General features: G+C 41.9%; 1 protein-coding gene across 1 annotated transcript; it reads left to right on the forward strand.

Annotated features, from left to right (window-relative positions):
• The first annotated feature begins 78 nt into the window (after positions 1–78).
• Positions 79–18,384, forward strand: LOC119656643 (F-box/LRR-repeat protein 4). The gene is made up of 11 exons (XM_038063091.1): positions 79–673; positions 10,562–10,655; positions 10,709–10,904; positions 10,987–11,123; positions 11,194–11,369; positions 11,431–11,681; positions 11,741–11,850; positions 11,916–12,246; positions 17,620–17,814; positions 17,879–17,948; positions 18,046–18,384. Exons 1-11 carry the CDS (start codon positions 392–394, stop codon positions 18,115–18,117), a joined length of 1,914 nt encoding a protein of 637 aa, XP_037919019.1. The 5' UTR covers positions 79–391; the 3' UTR covers positions 18,118–18,384.
• The last annotated feature ends 1,078 nt before the right edge of the window (positions 18,385–19,462 follow it).

Consider the following 19,462-nt stretch of genomic DNA (forward strand, 5'->3'; position numbering starts at 1 on the left):
TGTCACTGCATTTTTCTTCTGAAATTGGTACGAATTGTTTCCTTCCCCAACTTGAAAAGTCATTCTCATACGTCAACGTCAAATCAACAAAAGAATTGTACAGACTGTCACAGGCTCGGGATGTGCGGTAGCTCCTTTTCTGTTTTGTATTCTATTAATTGACTTAAACCGTACGAACTGATGCAATCTTAATTGAATTATCAACCCCGTAACGGTGGTTGCAATTGTCCGTTCCGTCGGCGCTGGCGTTCGCGAACAAAATCCGTGCAATTTGTGCGAAAATTCAATTCCTTCCGCGAATGCAAAATCGTTGTCCTCCGCCAAACGAATTTCATTTCCGATTTAATTCTGTTGCGGAATCAGTGGAGGAAAACTAAGCGAATCCGTGAAAATGAATGAACCTTTGTCCGTGTCGACTTCATCCTCAAGTGATCTCACAACGACAAGTTCCTCGGATTATGCGGAAGTTTTTGATTTGCACGAATGTGCAACGACGGGCGTTGATGTCGACAATTATTTCTCGGACGTGCTAATCGATCAATACGCGCAGGATGTGGTGGACTTCAGTTCGCAGTACGGTAGCGATTACAGTATTTCCTATACGGCGCTAAACATAACGGGGAGGCCTTGCAAGTACCCAGACTACGGGGACTTTCCCGAGACGTTTGCTATGGTAAGTGGCAAGGTTGAGGGTCCTCCCTCTATTGATTTTGTGGTGGTTGGCGCTGTGTCGTTGCGTGGAATGTTTACGTTTCGTGGACAATTGTTTGTGTGTACACGACAATGTAGGGCAAAGTTGTATTCTAGTTTTCGAGGGCGAATTACGCCTCGGACTAGGTTGGCGTCGGCTATTTGGAGGACTTGCTTCCGCGACAACGGGAGGAGGAGTCGCCTCAAAGTAGAATTGTTCATTGTTTATGCAATTACAGTACATTTGTGTGGCTTTAGAGCTTTGTAAGGATTTTTGGTATTGGTTTTGCTTCTGTGATTTACAACCTACGTTAAATGTTACATTGAGGGAAAGGCAAGCAATTAAGTCTGCCAGCAGCAATAATTCCAATTAGGCATTTAGGTTTAATCCTAGCTGAAGCATAGCCCTCCCAGGCTTTCTCGGAGTGCCTTTAATCATCTCGCTTTTATCCGGCTAAATGCAGGGTGGTGCAAAAGTCCGTCATAAAATGATCGGAATGAAAAGTCAATTTAGGAAATTTTGTGACCCCTTATTAATTTTCTTGTATCTGCCAGCCTCTGTTTATTTTTTTAGTAAAGAAAAGATATTTGTTTTTTTAATGGCAATGCTCTAAAAAATACTATTGCATAAGAATTCTCAAGATACCGATGAGATTCAGATACTCTCTAAAAAGGGAATTCGAAACGGACATTTTGTAGTGTCCCGTGACGAGCGGATGAGAGCTTATTTTCTTGTATGCTGCATATTTCCTTTTTTCCTACTTAACTCGCTTCAACACCTCCTTTTAACTTCCACAGAAACCTCAAATTCATTTAAAGATTTCAAAGTTAATACGGAAAATTTCTAACATTTCCAAAACGATCATTAACTTTTTTTGTTGCTGTTTACACAAACATCGAACCATATAGCATATTACTAAATGCATTCGTAACGCTTGTTTTTGGCTAGAGGGGCGTGATGGAAATTGTCTTTTGGAGAGAGAGGTTGGTTAGATTGAGTGCTCGCAATTTTGAGTGAAGAGTCCCTGGAATTGAAAAATAATGTGACAAAGATGCTACATAAGAAGTTCTGATTACATGTTTTACGAGTAGATGCAATGCTGTCGGTGGTGGGATAATGGCTCAGCCAAAGAAGGAATGCTCGTGTTCGAAACGTGCTAAGTGAACACTTGAGATTTGGTTTTACGAAGTTGCCTATCAAATTGTTCTTGCTGGGTAAAAAAACTTTTGGATTATCATTCCTCATTGAACAAGGGATTGCAAAGCTAGTCCCAAGACCAATTGACGTGTTTTGTGTCGATAATAGGACAAAAAATAGGACTCGAGTCAACCATAATTTAATGATAACATCCATTAGTAATCGAGTAGTACCGCGCACAGTAGATCTACTATAGGCAGTACCCTTACAAAAATGACCCCACTTGCAAATGTGCTTGCAGAAGCTTATCTGTACACATCAGAGACGCTAAACAAGGAAAAGGCATAATCTTCGTCAAATCGTATTGGTAAGAGAGAGATCGGTGAGCTTCTACTATTCTGGTACTACGGCGTGCTCACCCATATAGCAAAAAGTTGTTTCACGTATTCACTTATACATAAGCAAAAACTTGCCAATCTCACCAATACATTGGCAAGTCCGGGCGGTATGTCAAACACAGCTGATCGGATTTTCGGTACATCTCGCTCATGCTCAAGGGCAAAACAATTTGAAATCGTGTGTACTCGCACTGATTTCCCCCCTTGAGGGGCAAGGGGGAGTGAAGTAGCTGTCTAGTATCTAACTGTGGTACCGCGTTTGAGTCCTCCGCAAATATTGTAGAAGATTGATCCCGGAAAAAAATCAAAGTGTAGTTAAATTATTAGTTTCCACCCGAGATCGATAGCTGTAATGAATTTAGCAGCAGTGAGGCGGTCGTTTGTTCTCGAGGGAGAGCTGATTTTTTTTTCACATGGAAGAAAGTATGAAAAATGCGCCTCTTTGATGCGGTAAAAAAAATCGAAAAGAATGTTCAGAAATCCGTGATGTTACAAGTTTTCCAATCGTCAAGGACCGCACTCGTGATTCGATACTGCAAGGTAAAAAGATATTTGTTTAAATGCCGTCAGTTTCAATTACAGTTCTGGGTCCGTGAGAAAGTTGCTAGAACTGGCGCTTCGGTGTCGCTATGGTGAAACTTTTCGATCGGTTGATTTTGAGGGGAGGGAGCGTGATGCGAGCACTGGCAGGAGAATGCACCCGTGCAGGGCTTAATCGTTTAAAGGCGAGGATTCTCCGCCTGAAGGGTCCGTCCACCGACCGACCGAGCCGAAGCTAAGCTTCAAGACTTTTGTGCATTACATTGGCGAGGATGAACTTGTGATTGTCGCCGGGCCGACTGCAGATTTTTGATTGAAAGCAAGGATTTTTTGATTGAAAGCAAGGTGAACCAGGGAGCTGTTTTTAAGGTTTTGTGTGAAACAAAACCTTATTAGAATGGTGACGGTGTCTGTCTATCCGTCTGTCCGTCTGTCTGTCTGTCTGTCTGTCTGTCTGTCTGTCTGTCACACCCGATTTATTCGGAAACGGCTAGACCGATTGTCACGAAAATTGGTGAGAGTATGTAATCTGGTGATCCCTTTACATGCAGTAAGTGGCGCCATCTTGCGTTAAGTTTAAGGGGGGGCTCTCCGTACATGTGAATGGAGGGTGTAAATTTTTTTTTCACAGAATGTAGGCAAGTAGGGTATCAAATGAAAGGTCTCAATTAGTACTTTTCGAATCTGGTTCAATATTTGATATGAGATGAAACATAGGGGAGTAAGGGTTGAAAATGTGACCCACAAAAAGTGTAACAGGTCTCGTTCTCAGAACCTATCCAACCGAAAAATCTGGAAAAAATCACAGTGGTGCACCTCTACGAAATCTAGGCCTCAAAATATATCCGGTTCCGATATCTGCACAAATAAAGTTAATAATAGTATATTTCCACATTTTAGAAATTTACCCGGCACCCCCCCTTATGTTCGTCCCAGAAATACAAAATTTGGCATGAGTGTAACGAAGAATATAATGCACAGTTTGGTCAAGTTTGAAGAAAATCCAACTATTATTAACAAAGTTATTGGGGGTGAAACTTTACAATTTTTTGTGAATTTCGTGCACTCTACAACCCGCATGACGTCATCATCACATATCAATTCGTCAATACCACAACGAAATGAATTCTTCTGAATTGGGTCGCAGACAATTATTTTGTTTTAGTTTTTTAGTTATTTGTCAACCAGACATGTGTGTATGTAGGTATATAGTATATGCGTGCTAAAGCGTAGTACTAAGTTTTTCGCACGAAAAAATATTTTCGAACGAAATTTTTTCGCTGTGGAAAATTGACAGTGGAGATTTGTGACAGTGACAGTGGAGATTACCCTTTAGAATCTGTACCCACATACGGATCTTTAGCTTTTAAGCAACTTTTTATAATCTGTCCCTACAGACTTTTAATTTGTTTTATTTAAAAATTCAGGAAAAACTTCCCAATGATGAATATATAGTAGTAGGAGCAAGCTACCTATTTTTATTTTTATTTAGAAGAACTACAAGCATCGGAACGATAACTATTTTTATAGACTGTTGGTCAGTCAGTTTATAATCTGCCTATCTGTCATATTTTCGCGCGAAAATAATGTGTAGGTGCATTGTTTTCGCACGGAAATTTGACAACTGTGTGTAGATTTCTGTGGATAATTGTGTCTTAGCTAATTTGGTCGAAATTTTTTCCGTGCGAAAAACTTAGTACCACGGTGCGAAATTATTTCACAAATGCGAAATTTTTGACAGTTTTTATATGAGATTTCACGCGAAAAAGCGAACTTAGTACTGTGCTTAATGAACTTTGCGGGTAGAGCCTAATTCAGATAGATATAAGACGTAAATCGGAAATTTGGGTACGATAAATTTAGATACGTGCATATATGTGTACAGCAGGTAATAGGCAGTTTGTTTGTTTAGGGTGAGCGTGATATCTATGGCTCGAATATGTACGTATGTCTCGTAGTTTGGAAAAATATGAAGGATTATGTTGGATTTGTAGCTATATACGGACAGAGAAATGTGCGTCTCTTACATAAGATGAACACAAAACCTTTATACCCGAAGCGCGAGCTTCCGGTATTCCGACTTGTTTTGTAATTATTAAATTAACATGCGGTTTGCAAGGATGACCCGTAGTGAAGCTTGTGTCATGAAAGGAACTCTCGACTAGAGCACTTTTGAGGCAAACGACAAAACTAAAAGGGAACGTGGTATGTAATTGGAAAAAAAAAACCGTTTAAATCCATCCATACCATTTAAAAATAATAAAGCGAACTTTGTTGAACTAAACATTCAATTTTTATATATTTTTCGATCCTCAATGCGACTTATGGTATATGATCCTTTGAAACAATCCTTCCATTATCAAGCTTTCGAGATTTTCTTTACTGCATTTCAAGACTATTTTAGCTATTATCTTTGCAACCGCAGGCAGCACGCATATACCCTCCAATTGTCAAACTTAAAACAAGTGCCCTTCTTTGGAGTCTTAACTATCATCCCCCACTTCCATCTCTGGGAAAGTTCTCGAATTCCCAAGATTTCCGTACGAGTGGAAGTAGTAAATCTGCAGTAACTGCAGGTGCAACGATAAGTAAATCTGCAAGGAGACTGTGAATCCCAGCGACTTTATTCCGTTTAAGTACATTAATGACCGAAATGATTTCTCTTCTGTTTGGAGGAGCAGTAATTGCCTTGGGGATTGAACAGTCGGTTTCGAGAGTGGACGAATAAGAGGATCTGGAGAAACATATGAGTCGAAAGAAGATTATCTTCAACGATCTTGATGTGCATTGACTTGAATTGGGATATACTTGACATTTGACCAGGAAATTGAGGACATAACGGGCAGGAGGAGTGGCCGTATAAGCTGTTCATAGCAAAACCGCTTAATTTTTGAGGGGTTGGGATGTATTTTAGGATAGGATATAGGAATTTGAAAGCATGGTTGAGTGCTTTCGTAATATAGGGTACGTGGGAATTAATTGTTAATCCCAGGTAGGTGACTTCTTTAACCGGGGGAGAGGATCATTGTCGATTTTGAGTGGTAAGGTTTTGATGTCACTACATTTTCGGCGTCATTTTCATGTTTCCATGGAATGCAATAGTTTCACATCTATTAGGATCAATATAGGAATTGAGGCAAATTTCAATAGGGGAAGTGGCAATCGGTAATCGTTCTTTTATACATATATAATCGCAAACACGACATGAGTGCGAATACCATCCAAGTGAAAACGGCTTATATTCAGACCCAATTCAGTCTGAAGCAAAATAATTGTTTTTGAGGGTTGAGGGGGTCCTGGTTGTTGACGAACGGGACCAATTGGGCTAAAATGTTCTTCTACTTTTGTGGTTCCGTGTGTACGTGAGGATTTGCAGTGCACTGGCTACAGTGTTCTCGTGAAGAATCAGACGAAGTTCTTCATCTATACCCTCCCTACGGAAAAAAACACATTCCTTAATATTCGTGGCCAAGATAAAATTTACTTAGCACTGGAGATCGCTGAGGACCTGAAGGCTCAAAGAATATCCAATGTTTTCTTCGTCAGTCCCTTCGTCACAATGAAAGCGAAGATAGAGGGCTGTAGAATGAGCCTATGGCTAGAGTCCTTGGAGAACGATGATTTCACTCCATTTAATGCGATAAATCGCACTTCGATTCATTTTGAGCGGATCAGGAACAAACAGATTCTGCAGTGCCAAAACTGCTAGTAAGTCGGCCATGCGTTGTCGAATTCTCATCACCAATATCACCCGAATTATGGCGAGGAGGAGCATCCAAAACGGGTCCCTTCATCTCGGACTGACCCGATACGCCACGCAGTAACAGCTCAATGCCTTCGACTCCACAAGCTCCGCCAAGTCAAGTTATCTCAGGCCCAGGCCCCGTGAGTTGACCGAGCAATCCCCGTAGTTTAGGATGATGTTCAATCCAATGATCAACCTACTGGTATAACATGGATGCTAGGATAATTGAATTGAACATCAATTCCGTAGGTAACCAGGCTCGTAGACACGAGCTCGAACTGTTCCTCGGTGAACACAATCCCTAAATAGTTCTCCTGTGTGAAATTCGGCTGCATTACCGACATAAGCAAACATTTGCCAATTTTAACCTTTTCCTATCTACAGACACCATCCTAATCAGTCAATCACACATTTTGCCGGAGGCATTAGAATACTAGTCTCCGACAAGTTTTTAGCTACACAAATGATTCTGGTCTCATTAACCAAATACAACAATAAACAGAGTAAAATCCAATTACTTATTGCCCTCAGGAGGAGGAGAAAGCAATAATCTTTTCCTATGCTTAAAACCACTGAAAGAAGAGAAGCTGTTGTGCGTTGTAACTTCGGTAAAGTTTAGGAATCAGGGAATGGAAGACTTTGAGTTCTGCGAAGGGAACGTTGAAAATTTCTGCGTTACTTGTGTTATAAGACGCAGGACGGCAGGTGATGTCGTTAGAGGCGAAGGAGTCTATCAGACCCGAGAAAAGTTTAAAAAATGTGCATAAATCAAGGATCTATGCTTATGTAGGAGGGGGAGGTTCAGAAAGCGGAAGGGAAAGAGGTAGTCCACACGAGGGAAGTTTTTCTTACAGAAGAGGGAACGGATGAATTTACGTTGCACATTTTCAAGGGCAAGACAATCACAGTTACGGGAAGGTGACCAGATCACGGAGCAGAACTATCCCTCACGAGGGAATTGAAGGGAGCTGAGAAGAGTTGACTGGAGTCAAAATTAGAGGAGAAGCGAAGTATAAAGCCTGACAATTTTGCTGCTCGACTGGTGACTTCGAAGCGATGGGTGTCGAAGGAAGTGGGTGATGATTTAAGCGAGTAGCACATAGAGTAACACTTTCTGACGTTTAGCGCTAAACCATTAGCAGAGCACCGACGAACCAAAGTGTCCAGGTTAGATTGAAGGGAAATACAGTCCATTGCGCGACTATATGGCGGAAAACAGCTTAATATCGTCGACATAGAGTAAAGAAGGACAAGTAAGGAGAGGAGAAGGTCGTTGATATAAAAAATAAGAATAATAAAGGACTCAGAATAAATCCCTGCCAGACGCCAGAGGAGGGAGAATTAGCTGCGGAACGAGAGAATTTATTGGACGAAGGTGATAGCTGGGCAGAACAGCGGGAGTTGCGAATGTGTAACCAGAGTTTGAGGTTTCCGCGATCTAGGGAGTCTTTAATACTGGTTAAATATTCGTTTCTGGACTTACATATTAAGGCTTTGATCGAGGAACGCAGAGTTTTGAAACAAAACTTAGTCGGCATAGGTTCTAGAAGACAGGATCTTCTTTCTCGCAATGTTTTTGACTAAGTTTTTTAGGGACTTCAGTGGTGAACCAGACACGGTAAAATTGTAAGCACTTAGGAGAGGGAGGGACGTCACAGGGAAGAAGATCAGATAAAATGGTGTGGAAGTTGTTGAGTGTTTGAATTGAAATAATAAAACTTGTTGTTTCTTTTTCGTTGGTGTTGGTTTGTATTCTTGCAAATACCGATATTTCGGGAACCACTTGTTCCCTTCATCAGTGCAAACAAGTTAAACTTGTTTAACTTGTTTGCACAAGTTAAACTTGTTTAACTTGTTTGCACAAGTTAAACTTGTTTGCACTGATGAAGGGAACAAGTGGTTCCCGAAATATCGGTATTTGCAAGAATACAAACCAACACCAACGAAAAAGAAACAACAAGTTTTATTATTTCAATTAATTAATCGTTGGAAACACCGCATAATTTCACTCTGATGTTGAGTGTTTGTTCACACGTTAATGGAGAGAGGAGGGAATCTAGTTGATTGCCGCCAGAACTACGAAAGTTGAACTTGGTAGGCTTGCGCGCGACAAGGTGGTGGAGTCTAGATATCTGAACATCGAACTCGAGAGCAGGATAATGAGCGCCAGCGGCAACGTGAAAGGCAACGTACAGGGAGGTTAAAGAGGACAAGATCAAGAGTGCGATTTAAGTGGTTTCTAGAAAGGTTAAACTGAAGAGTGGCACAAGTGTACATGAAAGTGGATAAAGGAAGGAAAGGATGGGTGGAGTTATTGGGAAGGGAAGGAAGGACAGCAGTAATAGGCCAGGAGAGCATAGAAAGATTAAAGTCGCCACAGAGGATGAAAAAAAGTGAGAGGAACAAAACGATTAGGACTTCTGATAATCTATTGAAGAAATCTTCGTACAGAGAAGGGGGATGAGGCAGGGAAAATATACACAGGATATGATAAAGGGGCATACGTTTGGCGGAATAACTCGTATGGTGATAGCATCGTAGATGGAGGAGGAAAAAGATAAATTCGCCACGGGTTGTCTTCCCATCCCAAGCACAGCGCAGTCTCTTCGCAACGAAAGAAAGAGTAACCTTTGAGGAGCTCGGAATCTAAAATCCTGTCATCCAACCAGGTTTTAGAAATGCAGATGATGTGATGTTGGAATGCAAAGGCAGACAGTTTGAAATCCGACAGCTTGGTCCTCAGACCCCCTACATTTTGATAAAACAGTGTAAGGTTATGAGAATCAATTAAGTTCGGCAAGGCAGGCCGGTGGGCCGGAAATTTTCACGAAGCTTAATCCTCTGATAAGACTTGAAGAAGACTCCTTGTCGCCAAAGGGAAGATTGGACGATAACATCGAAGTGTTGAGTTGGCTTTGATTAGGCCAGAATTTCGTCGGAAGTGGTGGAGCACGCTAGCATTGACATGAACAGTTGTTTCGGTGGCGAGGAAACGTTCAGCTGGGAGTCGCTCAGGTGAAATGAGATAGGAAAGGGCTGTTGTTAAGCGGTGGCGGGCGTCAATGATACGCAGGAGGAAGTGTGCGCTGGCGCTTATGCAGACAGTCAGAACTGTGTAGCGCAGCCGATGCTGAGTAGAGAACGTGTCCCTCAGATGGAGGGCGATTATTAAGCTGGCTTGCGAACGTCATCGAGCGGGTACGATCTTTTACAGAGGCACTGGACAGTGCGTGGCAAATAGAGGCGGAGAATTAGTTGACCGGGGCCACTTGGGTATGGCGCCAGTGTTGTTGACCGCAGTCGCCGTGTGTTGATGCTGATGCAGCAATTGCATCAGATAGGTGATAGGTACCGTTTGGTGACAATCAGATAACATTGATAGCACGGTTTCATGATATACATATATTATAAGTAAATTTTACGGCAGAGATTATTTAGAGTTAGATATTTGCCGCAGTATTCCTTTTTGAAGAACGACATTCACGTCCTCGATCGATGGCGCGATGACCAGGTACGCGGTGAAATTCCTATTTATAAATAAAAATATTCAAATTTTAGGAAGGAAACCTGATAATTTCATCTGGTGCTATGCCCTGGTACCATCTTTGCGGTACTTTAAAATACATTTTTTTTTGTAGCTTCGTTTCTCTATTTTTCGGATTCTGGTCCCCTATTCGAATGTGGCGAGCAGGTCTCTATCGTTTTTCCCCTTTTCCCGCTTGCTTTTCGGTAGGCTCAAATCACTAGCCATTCATCTTTCAGTAATTTCCCAGAAGTCTCAAGCCTGCGCTAATCTTACCTTTATTACAGAATTTACGACTGAGGCAGGTTTTATTCCTTTTCACACAGTTCAGCTGTTGAGTAGGCTTCCTTCCCTCGTCCATAACTACTGATTAGAAGCAACTCAATTTGCTTCGAAGATTGATCACAATAGTTTTCAACCACCAACTTTAACAGCGAATCCTAACCCGATTGGTTTGAACCCATGTGAAATCAATGAAAAAGAAGTATCTGTTCATATTCAAACCGACAATGTTCTTTCTTTTACAGCGAACATACGGAGATTGGTGGGAATCGGCGCCTTCTAGACTTCCAGAAATAAGACCTCAAAACAATCCTAAGATCACTGCTCAAGATTTTATTGGTACGAATATTTTTCTAGTGTTTATGCTGTATTCGACATATATTTTTTTACAGTTGTAAGATTCGAACAATTTGTGATACCGGAGAAGATAATTCTGTTCGAAACATATAATCCTGGTGCTTTAGTGCGAATCTGGTCACATGATATAACAGAAAAGTGGATTTTATTATGGGAAGATGAACCACACAACTACGGACCGAAATCTAGAAAATTTTCTCCGCCGCTGAAGAAAATGAAACTTCCTACGAAGTGAGTTCTAATTTGATATCAACGAAATTCGTCTCCAACAAAGCAGACATCAAGATACAATCATTTCTCTCTTTGCCTCTAGAGTTATAAGACTGGAATTTAATCACTCATGTTTAGACTATTTTACGGAAATTGATGGCATCACTCTGATAGGGCGCAAATGCAATGTGTTCAGTCAATCGGATTTTTTGTCGCGATGTCGAAGAAGAAACAGAAAAGGTAAAGCGATAAAGATCTCGAGATTGTTTTCAAAATAACTAAATCATGATTAACAATTCGAACTGAACAGGTCCAATTCTGCGAAAACTGGAGAGCCTGCGATTTCGTCCTTGCTACAAGGAAAACCATCAAGACTATTTAAGAGATTTTTTAGTGAATGATTTAGAAAAATTTATTCGGGAGTCGGCACTTTTGCATGATGACGGAGAAAAGGAAAATACTCAACTGGGTCTTAGGGATATGCCGGTAAGTGCTTGCTATTTAGATTAGTCCTGCAATGATTATTGATATCTGATCGTTTCTGTAGTGTGAAATATTACTAAAGATATTTTCGTACCTCGATATGAAGTCATTATTCCGCATGGGACTGGTTTGCAAACAAATGTATGAGATAACAAACCATCCCTTGCTCTATAGTGAAATTAATCTCAAACCATATTGGCATCTGTCCTCCTCGGAATTACTCCGAACGCTTGCGAATCGTTGTACATTACTCAAGAAACTGGATTTATCGTGGTGCGGCCTGTACGGTACAATTTCTCCGACGGAATTTAAGAAGTGAGTTCCGCATTTTACTCTATCATTTTTTGCATAAAAATGTCCCGCTTTGCTTCCAGATTCATTCAACAACGTGGTGATAATTTAACTCATTTGAGACTCAACTCATGCAAATTTTTAAACGCAAGCTGTATGGAAACAGTTGGAATAGTCTGTGATAATTTAAAAGGTAACATGCAGTCGATTTTCCAATATCTTTTGCTACATTTGAATATCTTTCCTTCTTCTTTCCAGAACTCTCATTAAGAAACTACTCCAACGAGACGAATATATTAAGTTTTTCGTGTTTAGCAAATTTACGAAATTTAGAACGATTGGATTTGTTCCGAACGTACATTGAGACTGAGCTGCTGTTGACGATGCTTGAAAACAATCCGAAACTGAAACATCTGAACTTGGCATTCTGTGGGATTGGAGTGAACATGGACGAAATAGCGAGCCATATATCGAAGTATAATCGAGAATTGGTTTCGATTGACATGTGGAAGTCGCATTCGTTATCATCAGTTGGATTGCAAGCGTTGTCAGTTTGCAGTCACTTGGAGGAAGTTGATTTTGGATGGTGGTATGTACTTTTAGTGGTGATAAAATATTCTTTACTTTTTAATCAGATTGTTTCTCAATGAAATTAAAACCTTAGGAAAAATGGTTCACTGTCCGTTTACCTGTCGGCCTCTAACAGAAATTTGGTCGAGAATTTGGAAATTAATGGACGAGGGGTAGCTTTCTCCAAACTAAAATTTAGGGGTTTTAACTTAAATAAATATTTCATGAGCGACTTACCTCTTTTTTCAGTACAAAGCCAGCCAGTAGCTTTGTATTGAAGAAGGAGGTAAGTCGCTCTCGCTTGTAGTTTGGAGAAAGCTACCCCTTGTTTGTTAATTTCAGGTGGGATTACAAGTAGCAGACGAAAGGCTAATCTGTAATCTAGTCATGTGGGGTATCAGATGATATTTTTCGAAGCCGGTCTTAGTTTAGTTTAGTGGGGGAAGCCGCAGCTCCGAGCACTCAGGCCATTGTTAGGCCCATTGTACTATCCCCGTAAAGCACTTATTCAATGGCTTCCCGCCTACGGCGTTCGCAGGCTTTAGCGAATTTGAGCACATTCTCCAAAGGCAAAGAGTGTGCAGATTCTTCATTGAAGAAAACCTTGCCAAGGTGTCTTCGGCTGAGATCTGAGGAGGTCGGGTAACTGCATAAAAAGTGCAGGGCCGTCTCCTACTACTCCTCACATTGGCTGCACATAGCCGAAACTATTACCCCAATATTTTCCATATGGTAGTCTAAGGAGCAGTGTACCGTTGAAAATCCTACTAGGGTTGTCATGTCCCACTTCTTAAGGGACAACAAAAATGCCGCTCTAGTAACCCTGGGCTCTTTCACAAGGATTTTCGCCTGCTGGCAAGGGTCGACATTTCTCCACTTGGCTGCGTGAATCCTTGCAAATTCACCCTTCAGAGTAGACTCGACAGTAGATGGTCGGATTCCAAGAGCTGGTTCTGGCCCCACCATTGTGGATCCAAACCCTTGGCGAGTCAGTCTGTCAGCCTCCTCATTACCAGCGATGTTAGAGTGCCCCAGCACCCATATCAGGAATGTTTCGCTCAGTCGGCCAAGTTTCAGCAGCACCTGATAACGACTCGACACCAACTAGCTTGATATGTCGTTGGTATTTAGATAATGCCGCCCGACTGTCGGAACAGATTCGAATGGTACGACTCCTCCATTTTTGTCGCAGACATTCTTCTGGAAGCAGAAACTGCCAATGAAATGGCATATATCTCCGCTTCAAATATGGTCGTCATTTTTCCGAGCGGTCGGGCCAGTTCTATAATCGGATTCCCCGAGAACACTCCTGCGCCAGATCCGCCCTCCATGACTGACCCATCGGTGAAGATTATTAAGTCTATAATCTGAAAAGACTCATGGCCATTTGTCGACCATTCTTCTCTTTCGGTGATTAGGCAGTGTATGCCTTTTCAAAGACGAATTTGGAAACCATATGATCGGTCGGCATCAGGGCTACCGGATGTTTGTCAAGAAATTTCCAGATAGACGCTTGACCGTGTGATTGGCCGCCTTTCCACGCCCCAATGGTATCGAGTCTATATACGTCATTGGCTGCTTTCCATTTCACCTCCAAGTGAATGGGGGGTAAATTTAGGATAGCTTCAAGTGCCGCAGTCGGCGTAGTACTCATTGCTCCAGTAATACTTAGGCAACAAAGCCTTTGAATCTGCTGTTAGCAAAGTTCAGTCTTGGTCACCAGACCATGCACTTCCAGTATATCCGTTTTGGTGAAAGTTTCCAGGTCTTACCTATTACATTCCTGCAGCACCAGAGCAATCTGCAGGATTTCTGATATTGTTCCTGGATATGGTGCTTCCGCCTTAACTTCGAAATGTACTCCTAAATACTTGACTGTTTGTGCCAGCTGGATTTCCGGCCCTGCTAAGGTGGGTAGAGTATAGCTGCCGCACCTGACGTTGCTAGTGAACATAACTTGCCCAATCTTCCTAGCGTTCACCGTGAATCCATTGCGGAGGCACCAACTGTGAATTTCATGCAAGCGGTCACATACTGTGTTCGCAAACTTGCCGGTAATTATTACGGCTAGGTTGTCCGCAAATACTTGCGCGAAGACTTTTTGTCCTCCAGGAGCCACAGCAGGATATCCATTAATAAGAGCCATAGCAGTGCAGAGAGAACCCCTCCCTGTGGGCAGCCCTAAGACATCCTGCTTCAATAGACTTCTGGCCGACCGATATGTGGATTTTTCGGTGCAAGACTTTAGCCTCAGCAAGTGGCGCCGATTGGAGCCTGGGGTCAGGAGTGCTGACAGAAGGGGCCCGCTTCGGCAAGTCCGTTAAGGACTGGGTCCCAATTTCCCACCTGAATAAGTGGAGCATCTGATTCTAGACTCAGGTTCTCCATCGATGAGCTTAGGATTGCCCCTCTGGATGAAGGTAGTCAATATCGTCAGCGTAGGCCAATAGTTGAGTGAACTTGAAGAAGATGGTGCCTTTGCATTGTCATTTACGTCGAGAATCACTTATCCGGGGACGGGTTAAAGAGAACCCCTTGTCTTAGACTGTTGTTGATGTTGATTGTTCTCGAGAGTGATCCTGCTGCTTTTATCTAGCCTCGCACATTGGTTAGGATCAGCCTAGTCAGTCTTATCAATTTCGTCGGGATACCAAACTCCCCCATGGCTGTGTACAGTTTTACGTGGCTGTGCTGTCATAGGTGGCCTTGAATTCGATGAAAAGATGGTGCAACTGATGTCCATATCCCAGTAGTTTTTCCATGGCTTGCCGCAGAGAGAAAATCTGATTTGTTGCTAATTTGCCTGGAGTGAAGTCTCTTTGGTGTGGGCCAATGATGTTCTGGGTGTATGGGGCTATCCGGCCTAACAAGATATCGGAGAATATCTTATAGATGCTACTGAGCAACGTGATATATAATAGCTGCACTGCGTGATATCCCGCTTTTTATCTATGGGACAGATAATGCCTCGTTGCCAGCAGTTTTAATGAATGGCGCGCAGGTTTCAGCTGATGTCCTTGGCAAGGAGTTGTGTCGCAATTGGTTTATGTGAGTGCAGAGGCGTTGAGCTTTGCGGGTGGTGTCTGCCTACCGCCCTGTCTTGGAATCGATAGTGACGGAGGAAGCAAATAGATTTCTACTCAGGTTCGTGGTTGAACCGAAAGGATAATGAGATTAATTATTTCTTTATCCAGATTCAAAGCAGACATAGAGGTTTTCGGCGTTACCTGCAAAAGAAGGTAGGAATCCCTAACTGTGTGTTCTGCAATGGTGGACGGCGCCGATCGATTTTTTTTTTTATGTTAAAACGGATTCCGCGGATTATTTCGTCGATGTTATCGTCAGTGGTAGAGGTCGAAGATCGTCTGAAGCGAGACAAATTTTCCACCACTTCACGCCCTCCTTTGAACAATTTGTACCCCTCGTCTGCTTGCATTTTCGACATGGATAAGTCATCGAAGGCCTTGTTTAACATTTTCAAAGGATCATCACAAGAAATTGCATTTGCAACATACAATTTGAGGCAAAATTTTTGTCCAACTTTTTTTATTAATAAGGAAGAGAGCAGAGCACTTTTGAGGTAGACTGAAACTGACTTCTGTAAACACACAAGCTAATGGATCGCGTAAATTTTCTGTTGGTAATTAAAGAAATGTTATCGATTCCTTTTTAGCACTTATTTTAAACTGCCGTTTCCGGGTACTTTTTATACAGAAGGTATGTTCAGGTTCCTGCTGCGAAAAAGATAGAGCTCGACTGGTGTGGGAACGAATGTGTAGTAATCTGTCCGCTTGTCGATGGCCAGACGACCATCATCAGTCGCCTAGAGGGAAGAGCTATCCCAAAACTTAAAAGAAATAGGCTAAATTGAACGTGATACTGAAGCTCCATCGAAACGCTCCGTCGATACGTGCTAGCCAGACTCGGGAATGTGTGGGGGTCCTTTGAGCGCTTCGATCTCTCACGTGTCATGAAATCAAAACTCGGGTTTTAGAGACATCCCCAAAAATAATGGCCTAAGGATGTCAAGGATGGGTGGGAATCTCAGAGGTCGCGCCTCACTGAACATATGAGGCAGAAGGAACAATGATCGAGGATGTTATCCGTCGTGGATCCTTCCTTTCGATCGCAGCGGTCGGGTCGAGAGAATTACGACTCCACGCGCGCGATCGAGCCTTCGTATTTTTTTAACTTTCAATTTAGCTCGCGTGCGATTGTATCGTAAGGTTCACGCGAATGATTGCGTTTGTTCTGAGCATTTTTCAAGATTCGGTGCGGACCCATGCACCGACAAAGACGCATGGATTTTGATTTAATGACATGTGAGGGATCGAAGCGCTTTAAGGACAACTCTCTCTGAGTCTTCCTGCTACACTGCCACACCCACTACCAATATTAGTCTACATTAGAGCAATGAGTGAGCGAGTGGTTCCTACTTCTGTTACGCAACGGATTATTATAAAGTTTTTGACGCGAGAAGCAATGAATCTTGAGAAGTTTTGACACGTTTACCGGCGCAACTTTGGGCTGAAACTCTCTCTAAAACCTATGTACGAGTGGCATATAAGTTTTTCTGAAATGGTGGAAAATCAGCGACACGATCGGCGTTTTCGAACTTCCATTACATACGTAAACATTCGTACAGTTAGGGAGCTTCTTCAGTAGGTCTAAATCACATTCCGTCCTCAGACAGGAATTTAGATTCTCAAAGATTTTAGGATAATGGGTTCATGGGCTTCAGAGGTTTTTGGTCTGCTATGCTAAAGAAGGAGAAGGTTTTCTCAGATATATTCCCTTGTGATGAGATATGGGTTCACCACTACACGCCCGAATCAAAAGAAGCAAGCAAAGATCGGCGACTAATATATCAGGCTGCACCAATGAAGGTGAAATGACGATTATCTGCAGGAGTTTTGCCACTGTATTTTGGGAGGCAATAAATTCTGCTTATTATTGTGAACTGCTGGACAAAACCAAAGCCGATTTTGGTGAGGAATTTGAGGAATCCTGAGCCCACTTAATGGTGAAGCGGATCAAAAAACAATTAAGGCTGAATTTCGAGGCAAAAGACGGGGCTTCCCAATCAGAAGCGTAATCCTCCTTCACGGCACTGTATGGTGCGCATAACGGAAAAACTTCACTGGGATTAACTAGAACATTCACCATATAACCCAGATTTGTCGCTAAACGAGCCGAGCGTGTTCAGTTTGTTAAGGCATTCCCATACCAACTGGCAACGGTAGAGCCTACGTCTGATTAAGGCGTTCTGCTATCAATCAATTTTTATATCCAATATTGATTTGATGATGATTTGTTGGGAAAATTGATTGATTGAAAATTGTCTTTCGTAGCTAAACATATAGAAAAATTGTCTCATTTATTTCACTTTCAGCTTACGAGAAGAAGCATTGCCTGGGGAAAGTCTTAAGTGTCTCCTTCGGGGCTGTCCAAATCTGAAAAAGTTGTTCCTGGCAGCAATACGTGGCATTACAGATCGTGATTTAGAGAATATTGCAAACTTGTGCCCGCAGCTCGAACAACTCGACCTCATGGGTGTGCTAGGAATATCGACTGAGAAATGCTATGAGTAAGTATCACGAAAGGAGTGGCATTGGACAAACTGTACTTAAATAAATATCTTTCACTTTCAGAATTCTGGTTAAGTGCAAGAAATTGAAACTGCTGGATTTGAGCTTTTGTGATCATATTGATGAAGCGCAGGTGAGTTGTGTGGGATTGAAATGTGAGAAAGTTCTCCGGTCTCTAATCTTGTTCTCTCTTTTATCTTCGCCTAATACTTCCTTCTTTCCCATTGCAGATAGCCAACTGGCGTGAACAGTTCCCTGTTAGTATTAAGCGAAGTTGTGTGCCTTCCGACTTTTTTATTTAAGCAATACAAAACATAAATTATTATTCCATCAATAGAATCTCTACTTTACAGAGAGAATTACGAATAGCTACAGATGTTTTTATCTTTCAACGAAAACTTAGATACACAAGACAGACCTAGCAAAAAAAGATATTATTCAATTATTGTTCAATTTTGTAATACAAGCGTATATATATTTTGGAAAACATGTAAAATGTGTTATAGTGGGTTTATTAGGAGTTGGTCGTGGTGGGTAGTTTTTTACCTGCAATAAATTGGGTGGACAAATCCGTGTAGTTTTTGTGTAAATGTATATTGTGCAGAAATCTGTTGCGAGATCATCGTTTTTAGGGTGAATATAACAATGAGATTTCCAAGAGTGTTATATCTTAGCTGCTATTTAATATAAGGATATTATTATAAATAAATGCCTTATTTAAAAAAAATCTTCATTGTCTTTTATTGTTGTTACTATATGGTTCCCATGAGCAACTATGTGAGGGTTTGCGTGCCAACTACACTGGCGCGTCATCGTTGGCGTCAAGAAAATAACAGGACTCAGTTATGGTTTATAAAGCAAATCCTAGATCTGTTAGTATTCTCATTTTCTAGGATTTGCCACTTTAGCAAAATGACTATGTTCGTTTGATTTTAATGCGAAGATTTATACTAAATTGTGGATTTTGGAGGCCAGAGGCTCTACTAGAAATTTGGAGTCACTCAAGCAATTCATGTTGCGAGAATGCAATCGAATGTCTTTGGATAAGCTGACATTTTAATTTTAGCACTACGTAAATGATTCTGACTCCAAGATTCCGGTCCAGGACATGTGATGGGAAAATATGGCCTCGATGGCCCTATGGTTTGTGGATTTCTGCAGCTTTCACCACCTCGTCATTGGTGCACAGAGCCCGCCATTAGGTCAGTTGGGTTTCAACTAACCGACATCGTACAAGCAATCTGATTGACCACTATATCTCCTGGATAAGCGTAACAAGAGAGGCGTTGACATCCGCCTAGAAAGGAATCACAATCTGATGATAGCTTAGGTTCTCTTGCGTGTTGCGTCCGCCACTTCTCGCAAGGTTGGAGAATTGCGGCCCCCAAGTTCAACGTCAACCGCTTGTATGACTACAGAATTGTGGAAGCAAATCGATGAACGGTAGGGATTGAAAGCTATATTGACCGCTGCTAGTGATGGTGGGCGTAGCGCCCTCGAGCTCCGATATAATTGGAAATCCCGGGAAGTTCAACGTAGTGTGCACCGTGACAAAAAAAAATGTGCTATTACGCTGGTCAGGGAAGCGGAAAATGCCGCGGAACACAATGGTTTCAGACGTTTATACCGATTCGCGAAAGAAAATGC

Source organism: Hermetia illucens, chromosome 5 (genome assembly GCF_905115235.1).
Source record: "Hermetia illucens chromosome 5, iHerIll2.2.curated.20191125, whole genome shotgun sequence".
Classification (NCBI taxonomy): domain Eukaryota; kingdom Metazoa; phylum Arthropoda; class Insecta; order Diptera; family Stratiomyidae; genus Hermetia; species Hermetia illucens.

Bases quoted from the DNA above. Each gene is read 5' to 3' on its own strand.
- LOC119656643 (XM_038063091.1), top strand. From the start codon at position 392: ATGAATGAACCTTTGTCCGTGTCGACTTCATCCTCAAGTGATCTCACA. The intron at 12,247-17,619 runs GTATGTACTTTT...TTTCACTTTCAG, and splicing joins GAAGTTGATTTTGGATGGTG to CTTACGAGAAGAAGCATTGC. The intron at 17,815-17,878 runs GTAAGTATCACG...TTTCACTTTCAG, and splicing joins TCGACTGAGAAATGCTATGA to AATTCTGGTTAAGTGCAAGA.